This window comes from Microcebus murinus, chromosome 21, assembly GCF_040939455.1.
Source record: "Microcebus murinus isolate Inina chromosome 21, M.murinus_Inina_mat1.0, whole genome shotgun sequence".
NCBI classification, from domain to species: Eukaryota; Metazoa; Chordata; class Mammalia; order Primates; family Cheirogaleidae; genus Microcebus; species Microcebus murinus.
In genome coordinates, this window is record NC_134124.1 from 31490571 (window position 1) to 31516148 (window position 25578).

The window sequence follows — 25578 nt, forward strand, 5'->3', positions numbered from 1 at the left end:
AGCCAAAATGAATTATTGGAAAAGTATACACAATGCCACATACACTTTACTCTGTGGGTGACTGAAGGAGTTTCCAGGATTAACTTTGACCAAATGCAATTTTCACTTTTAGAAGCTGACTGGCAGCCAAGGAAGATACAGCTCTGTGTTTCTTAAGAGCAGTTGTCTTAACTGTCACGATTATGTTTAGATTAGCTGAGATTTGACATTTGTTTTCCCGGTGCCTGGAAACCCTTTCAGTGTTTCTACGAGGGTATGTTCATTTGATCCTCATGGCAACTCTATAAGAAATGCTCTTGTAGCCAATTTTATAGATGAGGAAACTGAGTCACATAGCAAGTGCTTAAGAAATGTTAGCTTATTGTTATTAACCACAACATGTAACCAAGACTCATTCATTGAATTGTGTTCAGTATCTCTGCTGGATTGATTGAGCGTTCATTACAAAACTTGTCTGGTAGCCCTCTGGGAAGCTCTAGGCAGGACATCTTGTAGATTCCCCTCTTCCGAGGGGCCTCTCACTTAGATTCCCCAGGAGGCCACACCTGTATGGATGCCTGTTTCTGTGGTCACTTGTTGTGTCTGTCTGTCTGTCTGTCTGTCTGTCTGTCTGTCTCTCCCCCTGACTATTATAGCTTTTCCTCATTCCCTGAACTTCAAGTCCACCCCCACCATTCTATGGCCGTCACCCCAAGCCTCTGGAGGTCTGTCTCCAAGCCCTATTAATTGAGGGAACTGTGTTCATCATTGAGGGGATGGTTGGTTCTTATTCATATCTTCCCACCCTCCAAGTCCCCACCACCTGGGGTAAGCCACCATGAATCCAGCACAACACATGGTATAAGAAAGCATAGTTTTATATTATAAATTGTGTATAATTCTTTTGTTTTACAAATTAATATAAATGATCGATTAGGCCTAGCACAGTGGCTCATGCCTATAATCCTAGCACTCTGGGAAGCCAAAGATGGGAGAATTGCTTGAAGCCAGAAGTTCGAGACCAGCCTGAGCAAGAGTGAGACCACATCGCTACAAAAAATAAGAAAAAATCAGCTGGGCATGGTGGTGCATGCCTATAGTCCCAGCTACTCAGGAGGCTGAGGCGGAAGGATTGCGTCAGCCCAGGAGTTTGAGGTTGCAGTGAGCTGTGATCGTGCCACTGCCCTCATGCCCAGGCAACAGAGCAAGACTCTGTCTCATAAACACATACATACATATATATGTCTGTTTATATCTGTGTTGTATATATGTATGTATACATCTGCCAATCCTGTCTCTCAAACCAGATTCTAAATTTGTCAAAGCCAGGGGCCGGGCGAGGTGGCTCACGCCAGTAATCCTAGCACACTGGGAGGCCGAGGCAGGAGGATTGCTCGAGGTCAGGAGTTCGAAACCAGCCTGAGCAAGAGCAAGACCCCATCTCTACTATAAATAGAAACAAATTAATTGGCCAACTAATATATATAGAGAGAGAAAAAAATTAGCCGGGCATAGTGGTGCATGCCTGTAGTCCCAGCTACTCGGGAGGCTGAGGCAGTAGGATTGCTTGAGCCCCGGAGTGAGTGCTGTGAGCTAGGCTGATGCCACAGCACTCACTCTAGCCCACTTACTCTGGCCTGGGCAACAAAGCGAGATCCTGTCTCAAAAAAAAAAAAGCCAGGCACCATGCTTTATGCTTCTTGATAATCTTCAGTAGCACCAGTGACAGTTTGGGGCCATAGTGTGAGCTTAGAAAATTCCTCTTTTTGACCTATTAAAGCAATAGCCTCAGTCCTTCACTTTCAGCAGAGCAGCTTCTGAGCACATAGTTTAAGAGCTACTCACTCCCACATCAGCCTACCGAATGGGCTCTCCCCTCCTCCCCCTCCTCCCGCTTCTGCAGCCCTCAAGAGCTTCTGGTTAGAACACTTCCCTTTATTCTCTGAGCCACTGCAAACCTGTTTTACTGCTTTGTCACCCTGTAGCAGCATTGAAAATTCTTGTCGTTTGGTAAGCTGATGCTGAAACCCCAAGACAAGCCTCCTTTTTTTCCCCCACCCCTCTGCCCCATGTCTGATATTAGGCCCAGATAAGACTCCTTTGCAGTTCTGGCCGCCCACATTTCCTAGCTGGGAGCCTGGCTCAGCACCCAGTGTGGAGGAAGGCTTCTGCCTTAGTGAGCATGGTTAGGAATGTACCTTTAAGAGGCAGATGGCCCGGGTTCAAATCCCAGTTCCCTGGTTCCTTAGAAAAGTGACTTAATTCCTCTGAACTTCAGTTTCTTTTCTTTTCTTTTTTTTTTTTTTTTTCTTGAGACAGAGTCTTGCTTTGTTGCCCAAGCTAGAGTGAGTACCATGGCATCAGCCTCTCTTACAGCAACCTCAAACTCCTGGGCTCAAGCAATCCTGCTGCCTCAGCCTCGGCTAATGTTTTCTATATATATTAGTTGGCCAATTAATTTCTTTCTATTTATAGTAGAGACGGGGTCTCGCTCTTGCTCAGGCTGATTTCGAACTCCTGACCTTGAGCGATCCTCCCGCCTCAGCCTCCCAGAGTGCTAGGATTACAGGCGTGAGCCACCACGCCCGGCCTGAGCTTCAATTTATGTATTTGAAAAATTAGTGGTTGTAACTATTGAGTTGGATAATCCACATCACGTATGTGATAGGGCCTGGCACGGAGGAAGGTGAGCGTGAGAGGGGGTAGGGTAGTGACCACTAGTTCGTTGCCTGCTTTGAAGGCAACTCGAGGAACTCTACGTCTGTCCACTCTGGGCTAGACATCATGCTAGGTAAACACTTTAGATTCGCTACCTCATTTCATTCTCTTTATCCATGCTTAAGAGTTTTTGTTGTGCCCTGTTTTATGGATGAGGGCACTGACAATGTTAAAAATATACCCAAGGCCACCCACCTAGCAAGTGTCCGAGCTGAGTCTAAAACCAGGACTGTTGGATTTTGAAGCGCGTGTCTTAATACCTCCCTTCCTGGCATCATCCCCAGTAAACCCTCTCCCCATACCCAGAAAATATAAGGCCCCTTTCCAGCTCCCTTGGAATTCTTTTCAGGGTTTAACAGGGAACCATCTAGTCACTTCTACTTCTTAGCCTCCTCTCTTAGCAGAACACGAGGGAAGGTAAACTTATCCTTAAGGAGCTGCCAAGATAACATTGACTGAATGTCATTTTCACTCCTAGAAGCTGATGGGCTGCGAGTAGCATACAGCTCTGTTGTTTCTTTTTTCTTTTTTTGAGATAGAGTCTCGCTTTGTTGCCCAGGCTAGAGTGAGTGCCGTGGCGTCAGCCTAGCTCACAGCAACCTCAAACTCCTGGGCTCAAGCAATCCTGCTGCCTCAGCCTCCCAAGTAGCTGGGACTACAGGCATGGGCCACCATGCCCAGCTAATTTATATATATATATATATTAGTTGGCCAATTAATTTCTTTTTATTTATAGTAGAGACAGGTCTCGCTCTTGCTCAGGCTGGTTTCGAACTCCTGACCTCAAGCAATCCGCCTGCCTCGGCCTCCCAGAGTGCTAGGATTACAGGTGTGACGCCACTCTGTGCGGCCACTCTGTTGTTTCTTAAGAGCAGTTGTGTCGCCCGTCAAGACTGTGATTATACTAGACGAGGTTCCTTGATTACACTAGCTGCGTTACTCAGTGCTACAAATCCGTTTGTTCAATTCATAGTCAGCAACCCGAGTTCTAAAGAGAAAGAAGAGGTTGATGAGGGCTGAAGGATGCCTCTTTGAGAAGACTGAAAGAGAAATCAAGAGGAAAGCTTGGGACTTTGGGCTGTCAGCCCCCTCGAGCCCTTGTAGATAGGAAAGGAGGGAGGCCAGGCCTCTGGTCCCTGTGGGAGGAGGCAGGGCAGCATCTCTGCCGTCACAGGAGCCGCGGTGCCCAGGTGAACGGGCGGGAAGAGAGGGCTGCCGTCCCACCGCGCTGTGGCTACCGGGTGTGTGAGTCTGAAGGCCTGAGAGAAAGGACAGCTGAGGGATTTGGAAATCCTAAAACACATGCAACCCCCCCCCCCACACACACACACAACTTTTCTTTCCCTCAAAAAAAAGTTCATTCACTGAGTACATAATGGTGACCCTTTGTTCTCCCCCCACCCGCCCCTCCCCAGCTCCGTCCTGAGAGTGCTCCGTCTCAGAGCCACTCTCCGGAGCCAAATTCCAGAGCCCGGGTTGCTAAGGCCCTGGAAGGAATCAGGTAGAGGCCGTCAGAGGCCCAGCAGACAGACGGCTTCTGTCCCATCCTGCTGGGGATTCAAAGCCACTCTCGCCCTGTTGGCAGAGGACGGCTGGGCACGGCCCCCTCACAGAGCCCCCAGCCCTCGGACGCGCTCCAGCAAATGGCGGCGGCGGCGTCTCCCCCAGGTCTGCGGCCGGGGCGGGGCCGCCTCCAGTCCCCGCCTCCCGCTCCCGGGCGCCACCTCGGGCAGGGCCGTGCTGGGGAAGCGCCCTTAGACTCATGCTTCGGACTAAATCTGAGACCAACCAGTCTTAGCCGACCTGGCAGGCCTGCCCAGGCCTAAGTCCTCGAAAGGAATAGACGGGCTATTTTTAGTGAGGAGACACAAATGGGGCTTTGTTTTCTCTCTGCGGAGGCTGAAGTGCCCGTGGGGGTGGCGGGAATGGCGGGGGTGTGGAGTCCGCGCCCGCCTCCCTCTCCCCTGCTCGCTGGCTGGCGGGCACGGTGGGGCCCGGCAAAATCTGCTCTCTCTGAGCGATTCCCCACCCCGGTTATTCTGGGCCCGGGACAGTGCGGCCTGCAGCAGGTAACCACAGAGGAATGCCTGCGAGCGGCTCCTCGTCCTGAAATAATGGTTTCGTGCTGTTCCCTCAGACGGTGAAACTTCTTTTTCTCCACCTTGGGCGGAATCCTCAGGCCTAGCCTTTGGCAAAAGCATGAAGCGGTTAAACTGTCTCTGCCCTGGCTGCCTTCCCACACCTCAGCCCCCCTCTCCGGCCGCTCAGCCCCCAGACCCCGGCTCTGGTTTGATCTGGCCTTCAGAAAACGACATCAAGACCCTTAGCTTTTTTTTTTTTTTTAATCCTTTCCCGCCATCAGAATGCCCCTATATGTAGGGCTGGGATAAGCCGATGAGCTCTCCGGGCAAGAAGTGTTTGAATCTCTTATATTTGTACAGTAGTTCTTAGTTCACCACAAAATTTTCCATCCTTTACCTCATTTGATGTTCCTAAGGACTCCATGAATAGGGACCAAGGCAGATAACATCATCCAGGATTTTTTAGAGGAGGAAACTGAGGCTCTGTGTGCTAGAGAGACATGCCCAAGGTCATGCGACTAATAGGAGTCTGTCCTTTTCTTCACGTGTTCATTAACTCAGCGCATGCTTGTTAAGGACGGTGGTTCCTGACGGGATGGTTGTGCTCCCTCTCTCCCACGGCACCTTAGGGAATACATGGAGACAGTTTCGGTTGTCACAACTGCAGGCCAGTGATGCTGCTAAACATCCTATAATGTACTGGACAGTCTACCCTCCACACAACAGAGAATGATCCAGCCCCAAATGTCCATAGTGCTAAGGTTGAGGCTCAGATTAAGCCAGGCACGGTGGCTCATGCCCATAATCCTAGCACTCTGGGAGGCCGAGGCAGGAGGATTGCTCAAAGTCAGGAGTTTGAAACCAGCCTGAGCAAGAGCGAGACCCTGTCTCTACTATAAATGGAAAGAAATTAAGTGGCCAACTAAAAATATATATATAAAAAAAAAATTAGCCGGGCATGGTGGCACATGCCTGTAGTCCCAGCTACTCGGGAGGCTGAGGCAGGAGGATCGCTTGAGCCCAGGAGTTTGAGGTTGCTGTGAGCCAGGCTGACACCACAGCATTCTAGCCCGGGCAACAGAGTGAGACTCTGTCTCAAAAAAAAAAAAAAAAAGAAAGTGAGACCCAGTCTCTACTAAAAATAGAAAGAAATTAAGTGGCTAACTAAAAATATATGTAAAAAATTAGCCGGGCATGGTGGTGCATGCCTGTAGTCCCAGCTTCTTGGGAGGCTGAGGCAGGAGGATTGCTTGAGCCCAGGAGTTTGAGGTTGCTGTGAGCTAGGCTGGCGCCACGGCACTCTAGCCTGGGCAACAGAGTAAGACTGTCTGAAAAAAAAACCAAAAAACCTGTTCTATGCTGGCAACCAAAACAAACGTGTTCAACACTGCCCCCTGCTCCAAGCCTGCCAGATTCCAGTCAAAGATGCCGCCACATAAGCTTTAAATTATCACACAAAGAAATGACTGCAGTGTCAAAACTACATGCAGTGTATGTGCAAAGCCCCTGCCCAGGCTGGAGGGCCCGGAGGTGGTGAGGGACGGCCTCCCGTAAGTTGATGTTTAGAGGAGCCTCGACTTCAAGAGCGGCGTTGCTGCTTGCTCCTGCAGCTGTGGGACACTTGCAGTGTCGCAGGGACCTTCTGGGCCTCACCCCACAAGTGCGACCCAGGGAGGAAGGGTGTGCAGGACAGAGGGAGGAGATTTCTTAAGCGACTGAAGTACGATGGTGTGTGCTTTTCCCCTGGCGAATCCCTGTCCCTCACCCTAAGTCTGACCTTCTCCATTAACTGTCTCCTAGAATCGATAAGAAAATGTCTGATACTCAGGGCAGCTACAAACTGGACGAAGCTCAGGCTGTCTTGAGAGAAACGAAAGCCATCAAGAAGGCCATCACCTGTGGGGAAAAGGAAAAGCAAGATCTCATTAAGGTACACACGTTCCCATCTCAGTTTCTCCTGAGGACCCTGAGTGCCGGCACTCACGTACCCCGTTGTCGTTACCAGTCTTCTTGGGGTTTTGGTTCTGTTTTATAGAGGAGGAAATGGAGGCTCAAAAGCATTCAGTGGCTTTCCTAAGGTCACACAGCTAGTGTAAACGGCAGAGTTGGGATGGGAGCCGCCTGGCCTAGTCCAAAGACCACAGCCTAGCCACTGGCTTAGCCACCTAGCTTCCTGTTCAAAGAACCAAATGTAGGGAGGTGGTTTTGACATCAAAATGCGGCGTCTCTATAAGCATTCCATTGTGTGTTCTGAATCTGCACTGGGAACTGAACAAGTTATAACAGCTATTACTTAATGTGCCAGGCAGTTGTGACGAGCCCTTTGCAGGCATCATGTCTCACTTACCTCTTGCATCAACTCCAGTTTGTCTCCGTTATGCAGAGACCGTACATCTCAGGGAGTAAACGGTGGAGCCCATTCTCTTAACCCTGTACAAACCACCTCCCCTCCCAGGAGCCCCCCTGGCCTCTGAGATGTCTTATTGTGGTTCCCACTGGCAGATTAGGAGTCTGAGACTCAGGGATGCTATAAGTGACTTAGAGAAGGAAGCTGTGTGCTCTAGGACAGCACAGTTTCGAAGCCCCTGCCCAGAACATCAGCCCAGGGAAAACACTTGGACGAGGCACCTGTGGACAGTGAAGCGGGTTCCTGTTGTGGTTAGCAGTCGAGAGCACTGAGTCTTAAGTCACATAGACCAGGTCCGAATCCTGGCTCTGTCAGATGTCAGCTTCTCTTCCATAAAATGTGGATAGTCATAGGTCAGGACTGTCAGGATTAGGTAAGGTCACGGTAAAGCTGACAGGTACTGAGTATTGACTGTAGTTGCTAGCGTTTCACACTTGTCACCTCATTTAATCAATATGACAGCCCTGTGAGTTAGGATATGTCATTATTCCCATTTTGCAGGAGAGGAAATTGAGGCACAGAGAGGCTAATCAGCCAGCTCAGAGCACACAGCTAGGAAACAGCAGAGCAGGGCTTCCAGCTCAGTTAGTGTGGCTCTACCCCACAAAGGGCCCAGAGCCTGACACCCGACACAGAGCCTGACACCTGGCGAGGACCTGCTCCCTGCTGCCAGTTCTCCACCAGGGACCAGTGGGACATCTGGACACACACGGGTTCCTAACGTTAGGGGAGCTCGAGAGGGGGCGTGGCAGACCCGGCGCTCCCTCCCGGGAAGGAGCATCACCAACCCTGCCCGACCCTGCCCTCCCTGTCCTCAGAGCCTCGCCATGCTGAAGGACAACTTCCGCACCGACAGGGGGTCCCACTCGGACCTGTGGTCCAGCAGCAGCTCTCTGGAGAGCTCGGGTTTCCCTCTGCCGAAACAGTACCTGGACGTGAGCTCCCAGACGGACATCTCGGGAAGCGTGAGTAGGCGGCGCCTGCTGCGGGGGGTGCGGGGGGGGGGAACAGCAGCCTGGAGACTGCTGCGGGGTGGCAGCTGCCTTCTCCTTTGTCACCTGAGGAGCCGGCCGGCCGGTGGCTCCCCGAGGGGCTGCTGCTATCTCAGCCCTCTGGAGCTCTGTCCCTTGCAGTCCTCCTGGCCCCAGGAGGATATGACACGATGGTGTGGAGGAAAACCCAGCGTAGGCAGACGCCACAGCCCTGAGTGTCGCCTGGCCAGGTGTGGCATCTCCAGATGCTGCACAGAAAGCATTTTTAAAGGACAAAGTGTCTTTCTTTATTATTATTTTGCAATTTCATTCTGTTTTTCTTTCACCAGCTGGAAAACAGAGGATATTTTCCTCCCGTTGGTCCCAAAACAATGCATGCAGCTTTCAGACAGCTGCTTGACTCCAAGTTCCAAAGCTCAGTCCCGTCCTAGTTATTATGAACAGTGGAAATGCTGTCCAGAGGTAGCTCGGGGAAAGCATGAGCATAGGGCTGACCACGGTGATCCATAACTTCTGGGGTGCTTTTGTCTTCCTAGAGCAGGAGACATTGAATAAATCTGCCTCCCAGCCTCCGTGGCTGAAAGCTATTCCTGTCTGATTTCCATAGCTGTCTTCCCACTTGTGAAGAGAAGCTATGTCCATGTGTGATCGGGTGAGCCTTGTAGTAGCTTCTTGCTGCTCTTGACAAACTAGCATTGCGAAAGGGGCTGTCCCTTCCTTCCCCACACTGCCCATGTGTCCAGCTACAAGCTGCCTGCAGGCTGAAGTATTTGTGAATTAACTGTGTGCCTCCTTCTGAGTTCTAGGGTCTTCTCCCCGCTCCCCCGGCGTCTCACTTCTGACTGCAGCCTCTCTTGAGTTTTGCAGCAAGCCCCTCCCCGGTGCCCCAGAATGGCTTTCTTGCGTGTTGGCTGTCCCCGTTTCCTCCTCACCAACTGTCCCCCACGCTTCTGTGGCTTGAATTGGCTCCAAGCCATTTGGAGCTGCAAAATGATATTCTGGGCCTCTGGCTTCTGTTTTCAAAGTGGTAGATGTCTGAGTTCGGGGCTGTCCCCACGGCCTGAAGGAAGGAAAGGGCTTTTGCTTAACCAGCATCCCTGAGATCTGCACAGCTGGCCCTGTCACCGGGGGCTATTCTTGGCTACTGCCCACGCAAGCTGTCAAGTCTCTTGTGAGCTCTTGAAACCCAACTCAGCACCGGCCGCAACAGCCGTGTAATTCCCGACTCTGTTCTTCTCCTCCAGTTCGGCACCAGCAGCAACAATCAGTTGGCAGAGAAGGTCAGATTGCGCCTTCGATACGAAGAGGCTAAGAGAAGGTAATTAGGGCTTGGGACTAGGGCCGGGATGGTTCCTATAATCACAACCACTATTGTACTAATGGAATACCTGCCCTGCGCCTGGCATTCTGCACACCTCGTCTTGTTTAATCCTCACAAAGATTAGGAAGACAGGGATTATCATCTTTATATTTTAATCCTCTCTAAAATCCAGAGAGGAGATGATGACCCAGGACATTTCACTGGGTAGAGAATGGAACTATGCTTTGAACCCAGATTTGTTCAACCTCAAAGCCTAGTTATCTTTCCACTTGCCTGTCTTGGTTTCTGCAGCTGAAATTACCCAGTGATCCTGCAAGCAGTTTGGTTTAAGGAGCACAACTGGAGTTTTGGCAACAGGCTACAAAGACTGTGGGTGCTACCTGCTTCAGGGTCTCCTGTACAACTGGGAGCAAGCGATGCTTTTAAACAATGCAGAGACTGTAGGGATTTAGATGCTCTGTGGCTTCACAGAATCTTAAGTAGTTGGGTTCTACTACCACAAAATTGAAATAATAATTAAAGCTGACATTTTTAGAACATCTGTTGTACGCCTAAACAGCTTGTTTATTGTACTAAAACATTTGTACATACATCTTCTTGTTTAATTTTAAAAGCAACCTTATAGCACAGCTTCTATCTTATTATTGCCATGTTAGAGAGGAGGGAAGGCCCAAGGTGTTTCATGACTTTTCCAGGTGGTAGAGGCAGAATTTGAACCCTGGACAATCTGGCTTCAAGTTCATGATCTTCCTATACACTGAGCCAGCCTTATTGGGAAAGAACACACTGGGCATTCTGGTGGTGGACAAAGATAGGCACGTTGCATGGATTCCTCTTTAGATGAAGGTGCCCGGCCTGTAGAGTGTGGCAGTGCCCAGCTCTGCTGCTCTGCCAACTCTAAACAGCAGAACTCTTTGCAGCAATGACAAAAATCTGATGGAAACTAGAGGAAGCAAAAAAAAGGGGGGGGGGGATTTATTGGCTTATTTAATTCCAAAGTTCTGGGATTACTAGCTTCAGGCATGGCTGGATCCAGGGACTCAAATGATGTTACATAGACTCAGTGGTTTTGATTTACTCAAAAAAGCCAGTGGGTCTCAAGCCCAGTCATTGTTGCAGGACAGTAGTGGGTGGAGGGAATTGGAATTCTCTGAAGGTCCAGGCATGGATCATGTGCCCAATGCTGGAAATGGTCAGCTTTGTGGGAACCAAGTGACTGGTTTCCCAAAGACAAATTGGAGTATTATTAACAAAAGGAGGAGTCAGATATTGGTGTGGCAGAAAGAAACAGATGTCCTGTGTACTATTGCAGTGCCCCCTAGGGGCCCAGCAAAACAGCAGGACTCCTGTATTTGGATGGCCACTGTTTGTCCCTCTGAGGGAGACCACTCTGAACCTTGGATCCACTCCAGAGCTCAGTGTCCTGTGTGTGGTAGAGCCCCTGCCAGGCCTTACCATGCCATTCTGTTCTCAAACTGCTGGAGAACAAACAACAGTTACAGAGTTGTCCCAAAGCCAATCTTGTGGATTACTGCACACATGGATATGAAAATTGAATAATTAACTACAGTTGACCCTCTGTATCAACAATTTCCATATCTGTGAATTCAACCAAGCAAGGATTGAAAATATTCAGGGGGAAAAGAAACAATAAAAAATAATACAACAATAAAAAGTAATATATATTTTTAAGTATAAATAACTATTTGCATAGCCTTTATATTGTATTAGGTATTATAAGTAATCTAGAGATGACTTGAAGATGTACATAGGTTATATGCGAATACTATGCCATTTTACTTTTTTTGAGACAGAGTCTTACTCTGTTACCCCTGCTAGAGTGTCGTGGCATCAGCTTAGCTCACAACAACCTCAAACTCCTGGGCTCAAGCAATCCTTCTGCCTCAGCCTCCCAAGTAGATGGGACTATAGGCATGTGCCACCATGCCCAGCTAATTTTTCTATATATTTTTAGTTAGGCAATTAATTTCTTTCTATTTTTAGTAGAGACGGGGTCTCGCTCTTGCTCAGGCTGGTTTCGAACTCCTGACCTTGAGTGATCCTCCCACCTCGGCCTCCCAGAGTGCTAGGATTACAGGCGTGAGCCACTGTGCATGCCCTACAACCCGTATCTTATCCACCCTTTAAGGATGGGGTGAGGCCAGGGCATGAGAGCTGAAAGCATGTTGCAGAGGCCAAGTCCTAAGGGATCACATCATGATTGTTTTTAGATATTTATAGCAATAGTTTTAGTTATACTGTGAGTCTTATTTTGGCCCAATGATAATAATACTTAATATCTATATAATACTCGCCAATGTGTAAAGAGCTTTAAGTGCTGTGTTTTCATTTGGTCCTCATAACCCTCCCTGTAGGATGGGTTATGGATCATCCGCACATTACAGATGAGAGGATATTGAGTCTTAGAAAAATTAAGAGATAGGGCTGCCAGCTCTTTACTTTAACCTTTATTAAGTGCCTGTGGTATACCAGGCCCTATACTAGAGTCTCATAATACCAAAATGATTTCTTAAAAAATAGTCACTTCCATCAAGGTCAGAGTTAGGACTCTAACTAAAGGCCTCTGACCCCAAATCTACAGCTGTATACGTAGCATTACCACCTCTCTCTGAATTGAGAACAGATGATCAGTAATTGCAGTCCTAGTGGGCCAGGACTGCCACTCATTCAGTACCTATTATTATGTGCTGACACCATGAATACATTATTGCTGATTTTCACAACCATTCTGATGGATAAGTAATTGTTTGTCTTATCTTCACAGCCCCTGGAGTTTGCCCAGTGTTACACACCTAGTAAGCGGTCACACCAGTAATAACAGCAGCAGTAGAAATATTTATTGGGGGCCGGGCGCGGTGGCTCACGCCTGTAATCCTAGCACTCTGGGAGGCCGAGGCGGGTGGATCGCTCAAGGTCAGGAGTTTGAAACCAGCCTGAGCAAGAGCAAGACCCCGTCTCTACTAAAAATAGCAATTAATTGGCCAACTAAAAATATATAGAAAAAATTAGCCGCACATGGTGGCCATGCCTGTAGTCCCAGCTACTCGGGAGGCTGAGGCAGCAGGATCGCTTGAGCCCAGGAGTTTGAGGTTGCTGTGAGCTAGTCTGATGCCATGGCACTCTAGCCTGGGCAACAGAGTAAGACTCTGTTTAAAAAAAAAATGTATTTGAGGGCTTACTATGTGCCAAATACTGTGCTTTGAGGGTTTATAAATTGTGTCATAAAACCTTTGAGCATGGGGCGACTTCCGGGGCCCCTGCTCTTGGGGCCCCAGAACCTCGTCCATTAAAAAAAATATTAAAAAAAAATAAAAAAAAAAAAAAAAAAAAAAAAACCTTTGAGCACAACCCCCTGGGGAAGGAAGTTTTGTTATTCCCTTCAGAGAGATGAGCGACTTGCCCAGGGTCACACAACTTGTATTAAGAGGTTATTGCCTGGTGATGAATCCAAGTCCCTGTGGAACCAGGCTTAGTGTCTCTCAGGACAAGGACATGGCCTTGCTCGTGTCTGTGCCCCATCCCTGCAGAGCCGCCTCCATTGTTGGCACATGGCAGGCACCCCCCCATGTGTGTGTTTAGATAAAAACAGGTTCCTTGCTCCTGACATGCTGTCCAAAAAGAAGACAATAACTGTCACAGATCACTCTGAGTCTGCCGTGGTTCCTCAGACATTATGACCTTGGACGTGAATTCTGTTTCCCTGTCCCGCAATGCCGCTGGGCACGCCAGTCATGCCTGCCTTCTTGGCCCCCAGGATTGCCAACCTGAAGATCCAGCTGGCCAAGCTCGACAGTGAGGCCTGGCCTGGAGTTCTGGACTCGGAGAGGGACCGGCTGATCCTCATCAACGAGAAGGAGGAGCTGCTGAAGGAGATGCGCTTCATCAGCCCCCGGAAGTGGACCCAGGAGGAGGTGGAGCAGCTGGAGGTGGCCCGGAAGCGGCTGGAGAAGGACCTGCAGGCAGCCCGGGACACCCAGAGCAAGGCGCTGACGGAGAGGTGGGGCCGGGGCAATTGTTTTCCAACTTGGTGACAGTGATGCACATTTTATATTGTGACCTAATACTAGGTTCACCAAACAGCGCACACTCTTTACATCTGACGTCTTCTCTCGCCTTTCTTTTCGGACTGTTCTTTTCGTGTCCACCAGATTGATTTCACTATTGCTAAGGCGCTGAAGGTTGCAGTTTGCAAAACACTGGTGTGGATGGGGGTTGCAAACTGGCGTGCTGATGGGGGCCAGGCAGGTCATGGAAATGCTAGAGACCCACCTGGAGGTGGCCCTTATCGGACTGGAGTGCACAGACCCCACCGGACTAAAGCAAGAGCAGTCTTCCTGCTCCAGCGAATGGGAGTGCTGGCCTTAGGCTGCCAGAGGTCCCTATATTTCAAGCAAAAGGAGTGTTTGGATTTTTAATTTTTAAATATTGGCATCTAAACAAAATTTAACAACAACAACAACAAAAATACTGTGAGTCAGTTTCATCTGTGGACTTGATAAAGCGTAAAAGCTGCTGGTTTATATTCTTTGGTCCCGACCTCGTAACAGGCTCTGTCCTTATTTCCTTTGCTGTCCCACTAGCCGGCCCACCCACACTGCACAGAACGCAGCTGCGACCGCAGGGGGTGCCACCACCCCAGCTTCGCACTCATTCACTCCTCTGTCCATCAGCCAGTGCTTATTCGTTTACTTAAGACACGTTTTGTTGCATATTTTGTGTGTGTAATGCAATCTGAGGGATTCAGAATTTATAAGACATGGTCCCTTTAAATCAATTCTCTCTAGTTATTTTCTTTTTTTCTTTTTTCTTTTTTTTTCCCTTAGAAGACTTTATTCAACAAGGTCCTTGCCCTTAAGGAGCTTAGAATTAAAGTTAGTAATTTTCAAATGTTTGTATGTGTGTTTGGGGCCAGGAATGAGCCAGAGAATACCTTTTTTGTATGAAATCAGAGGCAGAAGCCCAGTTTGTAAAACTGGTAAACGTGCCTGTGGTTCAGCTGAAGCAGCCCCGGGGGCCTAGGCTCCTATGCATGCTCTCTCTGCCACCCTATGGTGGGCCTTGAGGGAGCCTTCCCACTCCAAGGCCCCAGCTTGGTGCCAGCCTAGCGACTGAGTATGCCCGTCTTGCACTTGGCCTGATGCTCAAGTGAGCAGCCCCTGCGTGGCCTCTCTTGGCTTCAGAAACCCCCTTGACTGATCAGTGGTGGGAACCTCTCCCCACCAAGCACTGTATCAGGATTCCTCTGCCGGGTGTCTACAGTGTACCCATTTCCTCTCCTCCATCCTCCACTGGCAGGAATGGCGATTGGCCCTGCCCCACCACCAGGTAGGCAGAAGAAGGAGGAAAAGGATAGAGCTTGAATAATTGGAGTTTTGCAGCCTTTGGAAGCACCTGCTAGAAGTCACCTGGAGCACCAAGACTCTGTCCTGCTTTCCCTGGGGAGTGATGTTATTTGAGAAACTGCTATTTGTCATTTTGCTTAAAGTTAGTTTCCAAGAACCTGTTGATGATGTTAATTAAGTATTTACTATAATTACATTGAATACCTATACAGTCTGAAGGCAGGCCATTGGACTACAGTATGAATTGAGGCTCTCTGCTATAAAAATTTTGCCTTCTTGAAAGCAAAATTGGAGGTTGTTCCCTTAGGGACCCCTAAAACATACGACATGTGAAAGCTAGCATCATGTCCCCAACTCTGTAACCTATATCATCCCATTTAAACCTCCTGGTATCCCTGAGGCCAGTCCCCATTTTACAGATGAGGAAACTGAGGCTCACCTGACATCACTGAGTGGCAGTGCTGGGATTAGAACCCCCTAGGCTTGCTGGCTCCGGAGCCCATGCTCACTTCAGGCTGCTGCCCATGCAGGCGGCTTTTCTTGTTGCCTTTGACCCCATCCTTTCAAAGGTCTCATGGCTGCCCTGGCGCAGTGAGTTCACCCAGCCAGTCCACCGAGGCCAGGGTGTCCCCCCGCCAGCAGGGCTGCGTAAGCAACCTCGAGGGCAGGGTCCCCTGGGCAGGTGCAATAATGGGGGAGCCAGGGGCACGTGTGCAGGAAGCCACAAGGACCCTAAGTCTGAGGAGGGAGCCCACGGAAACTGGGGTGGGGTACCTTGCTGATGGCTGGGAGCCTCCCACGGCAGAGAGAGGGGAGCCCAGCCCAGCTGTCGGCGTCCCACCCGCAGGTGTCTGCTTAGAGCGCCACATCTGCCCGTCTGTGCTCCTCCCTCTGGCTCTGGTGTTCTCCGCCCTTCTCTCCAGGTTTCTTCCTCTCATGCGTGTGCACGCGCATGCGTGCGTGTGTGTCTTTATTTTTAGTGTCTGTTTCCCTCCCTCCCCTGCCTTTTCTCTCTCTCTCTCTCTCTCTCTCTCTCTCAAAATGGGATTATTATGCTCCTCACCTTCACACACGGCCTCTCCTATTCAAGGTGCCTTTGAGGACAGGAATAGACGCAGCCAGGAAAGGCAGCCCGCAGGCCCTGCCGAGCCCCGATCACAAGTCAGGCAGAATCACAGCATCCTGGCGAACCTCGTCCTACCCTCTGCCTCCCCCACCCCCATTCCCGAGGCCCCCCACGCCAAGAGCTGGCATGTGGTCACACGGGACGCTGGCTAGCGTGTGGGCTCTCCGGCCCCAGCCCGGGGACCAATTCTTCGGCCTCAGCTGCAGCCCAGGCTCTTGCGTTTTTGACTGGCGCCCCAGGTGCTGATGCAGCCTGTGGGGATCCCAGCCCCACCTTCTGGAGCCTCCGCCTGCCTCCACGCTTGATGTGTCCTCAGCCTCCCCGCGTGTGCCAGGCACCACACGCGCCATCTGGCCGCCTCAGCCCGGCGCCGCTGGGGGTGGCCTCAGCACCTCCGTGTCGCTGCCAGTGGCTGGCCCCTCCCCGTGCTCAGGAAGTCAGGGCCGCCAGACTCCAAGTCCCTCAGCATCCCGTCGAAGCCCCAATAGGGACCTGCTTTTACTCCCAGAGCACACCTTTGTGGCTTTTGTCCCACAGAGAAGAGGAAAACAAAGGTAGAAACGGCGAGCCCCAGCTGCTCCTTGACCAGACCTTACACCCTTTCTGGGCTTTGCTTTTACCAGGGGTCAAAGATTCCACAGCCGGCCGGCCAGGCGCGGTGGCTCACACCTGTAATCCTAGCACTCTGGGAGGCCGAGGCAGGAGGATTATTTGAGCTTAGGAGTTCGAGACCAGCCTGAGCAAGAGCGAGGCCCCATCTCTACTAAAAAAAAAAAAACAGAAAGAAATTAGCTAGACAACTAAATTTTATATATATATATATATATATATAATTAGCTGGGCATGGTAGCACATGCCTGTAGTCCCAGCTACTCGGGAGGCTGAGGCAGGAGGATCGCTTGAGCCCAGGAGTTTGAGGTTGCTGTGAGCTAGGCTGACGCCACGGCACTCTAGCCCAGTTAATAGAGTGAGACTCTATCTCATAAAAAAAAAAAAAAAAAAGATTCCACAGGCCTGTCCATGCCACTGGGAGTCAAGGATTTTGTTCATTGCAGGCTCCATCTGCCAGCCTGCTGCCTGTCCACCTCCCTCCTCAGACTCAGGGAAAACTCTGGAAGAACAGGGCCAGGGTTTGAGCTGGCCAAGAGCCATGCTGAGGCCGCTCTGCTTGCTGCTCCGGCTGTCGGTGCTGTGACGTCACAGGTGCAGTTGCCCAGTCCCGAGCCCTGCACATCCCTCCCCACCTTGCAGTTGTGTGTAGAGCACACTCTGCACATTTGTTGGTCGAGGGACGGTGTGGCTTGATTTGCTATGGAAACCGAGCCCCTTCTTCCAGGCCCCAGGCTGGGTTAGCCGAGCCCTGGGGGCACTCCCCAGTCCAGGGAGCTGGGAATCTATCAGTCCCTCTCCAACAGGGTGGCATGATGAGGGGACAAGGGGCCAGCAATAGAGCACATCTGTCCGTGGGAGATCCAACGTGCAGGTCTTTCAGCAGAGCTCCCGAACTCTACCTGCTTCATCTGGGGAAAACATCGGACATTCCGCAAATATTGAGCAATTTCCATGCGGTGCTAGGGTAACAAGAGGCAGCCTCTGCCTCTGCAGTCCCCAGTCGGTGCTGCAGCTCCTAGACCTTAGTGTGCCAAAGGATCACCTGGGAGGCTTAGTGAAAGGCAGACTCCCGGGCCCTGCCCCTGGGCCTTTTGATTCGGCAGGTCAAAGTGGGACCCAGATATGTGCGTTTTACTAAGCATGCCTTCGTTGGTCTGTAGGCCAAAGCCAAGAACCACTAGACTAGTGGGTACATGAGAGAACCCAAGTTGTGGAGTTAGGAGGGCACATGCTTGCTTCATGGGGCCTCTTCCCTGTCAGACCCTGGGATCATGAAGGAGATCCACTGCCAGGGTCAGGGAGAGCCATTTGAGGGGCCAACACACTCCCGGGAGCCCACCCAGCCTGCCCTCCATAGGGGATTTTGGGAGAGGCTGGGGGCTGAGATATGGGCCTATGTCTTCCAAACTTGGGCATTTTGCCTCCATGGAGGTAGTTACTGAATTGGGCTTCAGTATCAGGCATGCCTGGGTACAGACCTTTGCTTCCAGGTCCATGACATTCCAGCGCGTTCGCCAACCTCTCCTCCCAGCTGCCCAGCCCCTGTGCTGCCGGTTGCTCGTCCACTCAACCTTGGGATTCGTGCGCACTCAGAACTTGGTTCTAGGCCTTCCGTGTGTCCCCCTCTATATTTTACCCTGAGATGCTGTTTTAGGCTGCTAGGGCCGCCATAACAAGTACCGCAGACGGACTGGGTGACAGCAGAAATCTATTTTCTCACAGTTCTGGGATCTAAAAGTCCAAGATCAAGGTGTCCACAGGGTTGGTTTCTTCTGAAGCCTCTCTCCTTGGCGTGTAGACGCCATCGTCCCCCTCTGTCCTCATAAGGTCTTCCCTCTGTGTCCATGCCCTGACCTCCTCTTAGAAGAACACCAGTCATACTGGATCAGAATCCACCCTAATGACCTCATTTCACCTTAAGTACTTCTCAAAAGGCCCATCTGTCTCTAAATACAGCCCCATTCTGAGGTTCTGAGAGTTGGGACTTCAACACACGCATTTGGGGGGGACGAACATCAGCTCAAAACAGATGGTAATCCCATTCGTGTGGGGATCCGTGTGATGGCGACCCACCTTTGTAGCAGCCTACCTGTTCCGCGTTCCTACCCACGCATCTGTAGCAGAACTCTCCCCCTCCCTGGGCGCCCCTCAGCCTTCCCATCCCAACAGATGCGTCTCCAGGGCTGTCCAGCTGCTCCTGGTGCTAACTTCGAGGTCGTCCTCGTTTACTCCCTCTGCCCCGCCCCCTCGTCCCGCCCATGCTCTGTGTCCATCTCCTCCAACGTCACACTCATCCCTACCATCTTGGCTCCTCCACCGCAGCCTTGGTTTCCTCCTGCCCATTGTCCTCACAAGCTGCCGTAACGACCTCAAGATGAAAAGTCTCTGCTCAGCCCCCTGCGTGGAATGTTCTTTCTCCCTGTACTTTTCCTAACCAACTCCTGTCCTTATTATAGCAGCTTAAATTTCCCTATTAGATTTCTAACTGCTGCAAGAAACAGCCCTCAAAATCTCTGTGGCTTCACACAATAGAAGTTTATTTCTTGCACATATAATGTCTAATTGGGGGGCCAACTGTGGTGGCTCATGTCTGTAGTCCTAACACTTTAGGAGGCCCAGGTGGGAGGATCGTTTGAGGCCAGGAGTTTGAGACCCTATCTATACAAAAAATAGAGAAATCAGCCAGGGATAGTAGCATGTGCCTATAGTCCTAGCTACTCCAGAGGCTGAGGCAGGAGGATCCACTGGAGCCCAGGAGTTTGAGGTTGTAGTGAGCTATGATGATGCTCCTACACTCCAGCCTGGGCAGCAGAGCAAGAAGACCCTGCCTCAAAAAAAAAAAAAAGCCTAATTGGGTATTCCCCATGAACAGGCAGCCTTCCCTGTGGTCCTTCAGTAACCCAGGCCTTTTCCATCTGTAGCAATTCCCTTTGAGACCAGAGTCCTCCCAAGAGATGATGTGGCAGACACCCCCACTTCCATTAACCACTCCTGGCTGATGCATGTCCCTTCTGCTCACACCCCATTGGCCAGAGCTTGGCCATACTCCCCGCCCACCTAGCTGCAAGGGAGGCTGGGAAGGCAGACCAGTGGGAGCCACAGGCGGTGGAAGGCACAGGCAAGGCTGAGTGTCCCCAATCTCAGCAGCAAAGTCACTTGCCCAGAGAGGATGTTCTTTCCTCCTGTTGTGTACCTTGTAACACAGTGTTAATTAGATATTTTGAGTATTTCATATCTGTTCTCCCCTGCCCTCCCCAGTAGAATGTAAGCTCCATAAGAGCAGATGCAAGTTCCACTTTGCCTACTGCTTCAGCCGCAGGGCCAAGGACGGGGTCTAGCCTGAGGTGGGCATTGAGTAAATAGAGGCTGAGGGAGGGAGGGAGGAGTAGTTGGGTGGAAGCTTAATTCTGCCACTAATTCCCTAGCTTTAAGTAAATTATTTATAACTCTAAGAGCCTCAGTTTCCTCTCATGTAAGAATCATTCTTACCTTAGATTTATTGTTCGACTAAATTAAGACAGTGTCATAAGGTCGCCAGCACATGCCTGAAATATAGTGGGGGAGTGATGTGGCAATTACTGTAGGATTATAACATGTGGAGACTATATGTGCTCGAATACCATAGTAAAATGCTTCCAGAAAGTTCTCGTGTATGTGTCTGTGTGTACATCTATAAGAGCATATGCCTGGGCTTCCTTCTGGTGGAGGCTGGATTCTCTGGGACAGCCCCTCATGCCTACTCTCCCTCCAGGTTAAAGTTGAACAGCAAGAGGAGCCAGCTGGTGAGAGAACTGGAGGAAGCCACTCGGCAGGTGGCAACTCTGCACTCCCAGCTGAAAAGGTGAGTGGTGGCTGGTGGGGTCACTGCCATCCCCTGGGGAAGGCCACTGGGCACACAGGTGCCCCCAGTGTCCCAGCCCGGACTCTACCCTTCACTTGAACTCCATGGCTTTAGTGCGGACGGGTTGAGGCATAGCTGGTGCCAGTCCGGCAGACTTGGGCTTGGCCTAGCGTGGCCGGGGGCAGGGCCCTTCCTCTCCCCCGACTGACAGGCGCTGGTGTGTCTTTAGATACAGCTCTTATACCTGCCACCCCACCTGTACGACACAGGGAAAGGCCTGTGCCTGCCTTCCCGGGCAACAAGGCATTGCTGGAATTTAATAACAATGTTTTGTTTTCATCAGATATTTTTTTTTTAATGGTTGCCTTCTATTTGTAGTAAGTGATACTGCTTTTCAAATTACACTAGGATGTAAAGTTTCTTTTTAAAGTATTTAAAGAGTGAGTTCATTTCAAGAAAGATATTAAGAAGTATTATTTGGGGCTGGATTCAAATAAGGAAAAGTATCATGAAAATGCAGCATGGCCTGTAGGGGTTTGGGAAACAGAGATACAAAGGAAAAAGTGGACTTTTAAGACAGCTGACTTGGGTTCCCATCCCGGCTCTGCCAACTGTCTGGTTATCTGGGTTTCTTGGGGTGTCAGGTTTTTTGTTTTTTTCTGGTTAAAAGGGGGTGGCTGCTCTACCCCAGAGACTGTTCAGTGGGTCCAGGGAGACCATGGTGCTTTCCAGAGCTCGGCAGAGAGCCCCGGTGGCCCACTTCGCTGTGTGTCTCACCCTGCCCTCTGTCCCTGTCCCCAGCCTCTCCAGCAGCATGCAGTCCCTGTCCTCGGGCAGCAGCCCTGGCTCCCTCACCTCCAGCCGGGGCTCCCTGGCCGCTTCCAGCCTGGACTCCTCGACCTCGGCCAGCTTCACTGACCTCTACTACGACCCCTTCGAGCAGCTGGACTCGGAGCTGCAGAGCAAGGTGGAGCTCCTGCTCCTGGAGGGGGCCACGGGCTTCCGGCCGTCGGGCTGCATCACCACCATCCACGAGGACGAGGTGGCCAAGACCCAGAAGGTGGAGGGAGGCGGCCGCCTGCAGGCCCTGCGCTCCCTGTCTGGCACCCCGAAGTCCATGACCTCCCTGTCCCCACGCTCCTCCCTCTCCTCCCCGTCCCCGCCCTGCTCCCCGCTCATCGCCGACCCCCTCCTGGCTGGAGATACCTTCCTCACCCCCCTGGAGTTTGAAGACCCGGAGCTGAGCGCCACTCTTAGTGAGCTGAGCCTTGGCAGCAGCACGCGAGAAAGATACCGGCTGGAAGAAGCGGGAACGGACGGCAGGCAGCCGGGCCGAGGTAGAGCACCGCGTCCAGGGGCTGGGAGCGGGAGGAGGGAGAGAGCCGCTTTGTGCTCAGAACCTCAGTGGTCATGACGGTCGACATTACTGATGGCTTTCTGTGCACCAGGTCTTTACGTGGTAGGGTCATGTGTGTGTTTATTCAGTGGAGATTAACTCATTATGTTCTAGGTCCTGTGAAGGGTTTCCCTGGTGGATTCATTCATTCAACAGATATGCCATGTGCCAGGCACTGGGTTGGTCACTAAGGATACCATGTTGACAACAGACAGGTCCCTGTTCTCATGAAGCTTACGTTCAAATGGAGGCACAAGCAATAAATGTGCAGCCAGACGGAAGCACGATGGAGCAAATAAAACCGGGAATGTGCTAGAGCCTTTAGGGCAGAGGTGGGACTGCCAGCCCAGAGCTGGCTATGAAGGAAGGTGACATGTGAATGGAGGCTTGGATGATGAGAAGGAGCCAGCTGTGGGGAAAGCAAGAGCAAAATCTCTGGGGTCAGAGCAAAGGACTAAAAGAGGGGCCAGGAAGCCACAAGTCAGAGAGGAAGGGCGTCACCAACAGAGCTAGAGAATTAGGCAGAGGCCAGATCCTGTAAGGCATGGTGGGCTGTGGCCAGGAGTTTGGATTTGATCCTAACTGCATGTGACCATTTGAAACCAGAAAGGATATGGTCTGACTCACGTTCTGGGTGGTGTCAAAAGGAAAGTTCTGGTATTGATTGAGATTCAAGTTGGAATCTTCAAAAGATGAGATAATGCAGACATTGACAGCTAAGATTTATTAGGAGAAAACCTTCCTATCTTTAGCAGCCATCGCATGGTAAATCACACTAGATAACATTTATCAGGACATATTATGTGCTGGGCAATGTGCTCTATATGGTGAAACAGGTTACTTGTATCCATTTCACAGATGAAGAATTGGAGGTTCAGAGAGGTGATGTCACTTGCCTTAGGCCACCCAGTCTCCAAGTGACAAAGGGTCTTTGTGACCCCAGGACCCAAGCCCGTCATTGTCTCCCTGCCCCTAGGATGGGAGGAAGCTCGGTGTCCCTGTTCATGCAGCACTCCTGGGGCTCACGGGCCCCCCACTCTCTGGCTGTGGGCGCAATGGTCAGGGCTGAGCAGGGTGATCAGTGAGCTCCTTGGCTTTCCTGGCGTCCCCTCCCCCACACACAAAGTCATAAGAGCTATGATTTATTGACTGTAGGTGTACAGGATTCAAGTACTGTTGGGCATATTTACTCATGTAAGCCTCAAAGCACCTTAAGTGGGTTCTTTTTTTTTTTTTTAAATCCCCATCTTACAGATGAAAAAACATAAGGCCAAAGTGAGGTTAAAAGACTTGTGTGGCCGGGCGCGGTGGCTCACGCCTATAATCCTAGCACTCTGGGAGGCCAAGGCGGGCAGATTGCTCGAGGTCAGGAGTTCGAAGCCAGCCTGAGCAAGAGCGAGACCCTGTCTCTACTATAAATAGAAATAAATTAATTGGCCAACTAATATATATAGAAAAAAATTAGCCGGGCATGGTGGCGCATGCCTGTAGTCCCAGCTACTCGGGAGGCTGAGGCAGGAGGATTGCTTGAGCCCAGGAGTTTGAGGTTGCTGTGAGCTAGGTTGATGTCACGGCACTCACTCTAGCCTGGGCAACAAAGTGAGACTCTGTCTCAAAAAAAAAAAAAAAAAAAAGACTCGTGTGAGGTTAGTCCCGCACAGTGACACGGCGGGCTGCAGATTGGTACCAGGACCACCTGCCCAGAATGCACAGTGTCCCTGTGCCCAGCCCTGTCTGCAGTGGGCTCCTGCTCCCAGCTCCCTGGGCAGCTGGTGAGTACAGCTCAACCCAGCCGGGCCTGCGGCTCCAGGCGTGGGCAGGGCGCTGCGGCTGCGCCCAGAACTGTCCGCTGGTGCTTAGGGGCCGGGGAGCGTGGGCGAGATGCGGCTTCCTGGTTAACTAAAGGCTCTGAGTGCCAGGGGCTTCCTAAGAAGAGGAACTGAGAGATTCCTGGGGTTCCCACATCGGGAAGGGAGTCTTGCTGAGCGCTCTCAAGCGAAAACGAAAACAAGCATCCTACTACAGCAGGTGGCAGGCTTCAGAAAATTGTTCTCCGGGAGGGGTGCAGGTGGCAGCTCTGGTGAGGCTCAAGGAGAGCGTCTCTGACGGGCGTTCACCAGGTCGGGCCACTCAGACCCCGGCGACTCCCCTCCCCGACAGTGGCCTTAGGGCTCGAGGGCCAGGAATAGCACCTGAGGCTGGGCACACGCAGGCCCAAGATGGCATCTCCTCCCCGCCATCTCCCGAAGCCTCCCCTGCAGCCAGTGATCCTGGCAGGCAGCGCTGAGACGCCGAGCAGGTTATGCGATTAGAGCTGCTGTTCAGTCAGCAGACGAATTAATCTCCTTAAGTGGTTTAGCGGAGGGTGGAGATGCGTGGGGCTAAAGGCGGGAGGGCTCAGCAGGCTCAGCGGGCTCAGCGGGTGTGGGGCAGGCTCAGCTTCCCGTCGCAGCACCTGCAGCCTCCCAGGCTCGCCTGGTCACCCACCCGCATCCCCGGCCTGCCGTGCCCGTCTCCGTGCCCTCCATACAGCGGGTGCTCGAAAGTGTTAGCTGGGAGGTTGCAGGGCCTGGATCCGGCCTTCCCTGCTGCGTGGAGGGCAGGAACTGTCTTAGTGATCTCAGTGGCTCTGCACCTGGCAGTGGGCCTGGCAACACAGTAGGTGCTTATTACTTGGGCAAAGAAGGGACGTGCGATATGTGCTGAGGGCCCAGTTAGAGCCTGGGGCCAGAGACTGTCAGGGTCCTCTATTACGGGTAGGGAAGAGGAGGAGCTGAATTAGGGCTGGAATGGGATAGGCCAAGTGAGAGAGCGGGTGCTTAACCCCCCCTTACCCCTGCTCATGAGGGTTCAGGGGCTGTCATGCTGCCCAGGTGTGCAGGGATGGATCTAGAAGGCATCACCACAATGATACAGACACTAGTGGCAATAAGGGGAGTAGTAATGAGTTTTGCAGAGCACTTTGCACGCACCGGTGTGTAATGGCTTCCCCTGTGATGTCTCACTGAGTCCTCCCAACAGCCCTGTAAAGTAGGTAGTATTATCCCCGATTTACAAATTATTATTCTCTGGGGCTTCAAAGGCTTCAATCAGTATGTCAAGGTCAGGGAGCAGTAAGAGGTGGAGCTGGGGATTTGCACCCAGGCTGTTTGACTCCAGAGCCTGGATGTGAAACACAATCCTACGCGACCCCTTCCATTAGCCCGAGCAAAGCAGGACCTCGCTTTAGAGTTCGGAGGTGGTTGGGATTTGGTGGGACCCTCTTATGACAGAGGGAGGATCGGATTTAGGTGTTGTAAAGACAACGACAGTCCCAGGTTTCTGAACCTGCCTTTGCATCCTTCCTGTTTCTTCTCTCTTCCCCTAGCTGTGAGCACGACCCAGGGGTGTGGCCTGAAGGTGGCCTGTGTCTCGGCTGCAGTGTCGGACGAGTCGGTGGCGGGGGACAGCGGTGTGTACGAGGCCTCCGTGCAGAGGTGGGTGCCCGAGAGCCGGCTCTCTCTGTGGCCGTGCAGGCCGGGAGCTGTGGCAGAGCCTCAGCCTCCTCCAAGGGTGTGTGGGGGGGCCCCAGGAGGGCACGGGTGACCCCACCTTCCCCTCGGCAACCCAAGACACAGACAGCGCTGGCTTCTCCCAGGGCTGGAGACACTCCCAAGCGGGAGAGTGCTGGCTCTGTGGGAAGCAGGCACCAGGGAGAGGGAAGCTTCTTCAAGAGTGGGGGCTGCAGGAGGCTGAGCAGACT

General features: G+C 51.5%; 1 protein-coding gene across 2 annotated transcripts in view; it reads left to right on the forward strand.

Moving 5' to 3' along the window:
• WWC1 (WW and C2 domain containing 1) overlaps positions 1–25578 on the forward strand; it is a 163490-nt gene that overhangs the window by 98194 nt on the left and 39718 nt on the right. Inside the window, exons 1-8 of one of the 2 annotated variants that reach the window (XM_020283764.2) lie at positions 4128–4365; positions 6579–6708; positions 8004–8150; positions 9422–9495; positions 13274–13516; positions 20351–20440; positions 21242–21777; positions 25204–25312. In XM_020283764.2, the coding sequence (XP_020139353.2) occupies positions 6592–6708; positions 8004–8150; positions 9422–9495; positions 13274–13516; positions 20351–20440; positions 21242–21777; positions 25204–25312 (1316 nt within the window). In that variant the 5' untranslated portion in view covers positions 4128–4365; positions 6579–6591. Of the gene's footprint in view, positions 1–4127; positions 4366–6578; positions 6709–8003; positions 8151–9421; positions 9496–13273; positions 13517–20350; positions 20441–21241; positions 21778–25203; positions 25313–25578 lie in introns of those variants that run through there. The other variant, XM_075996278.1, reaches the window with a different exon arrangement.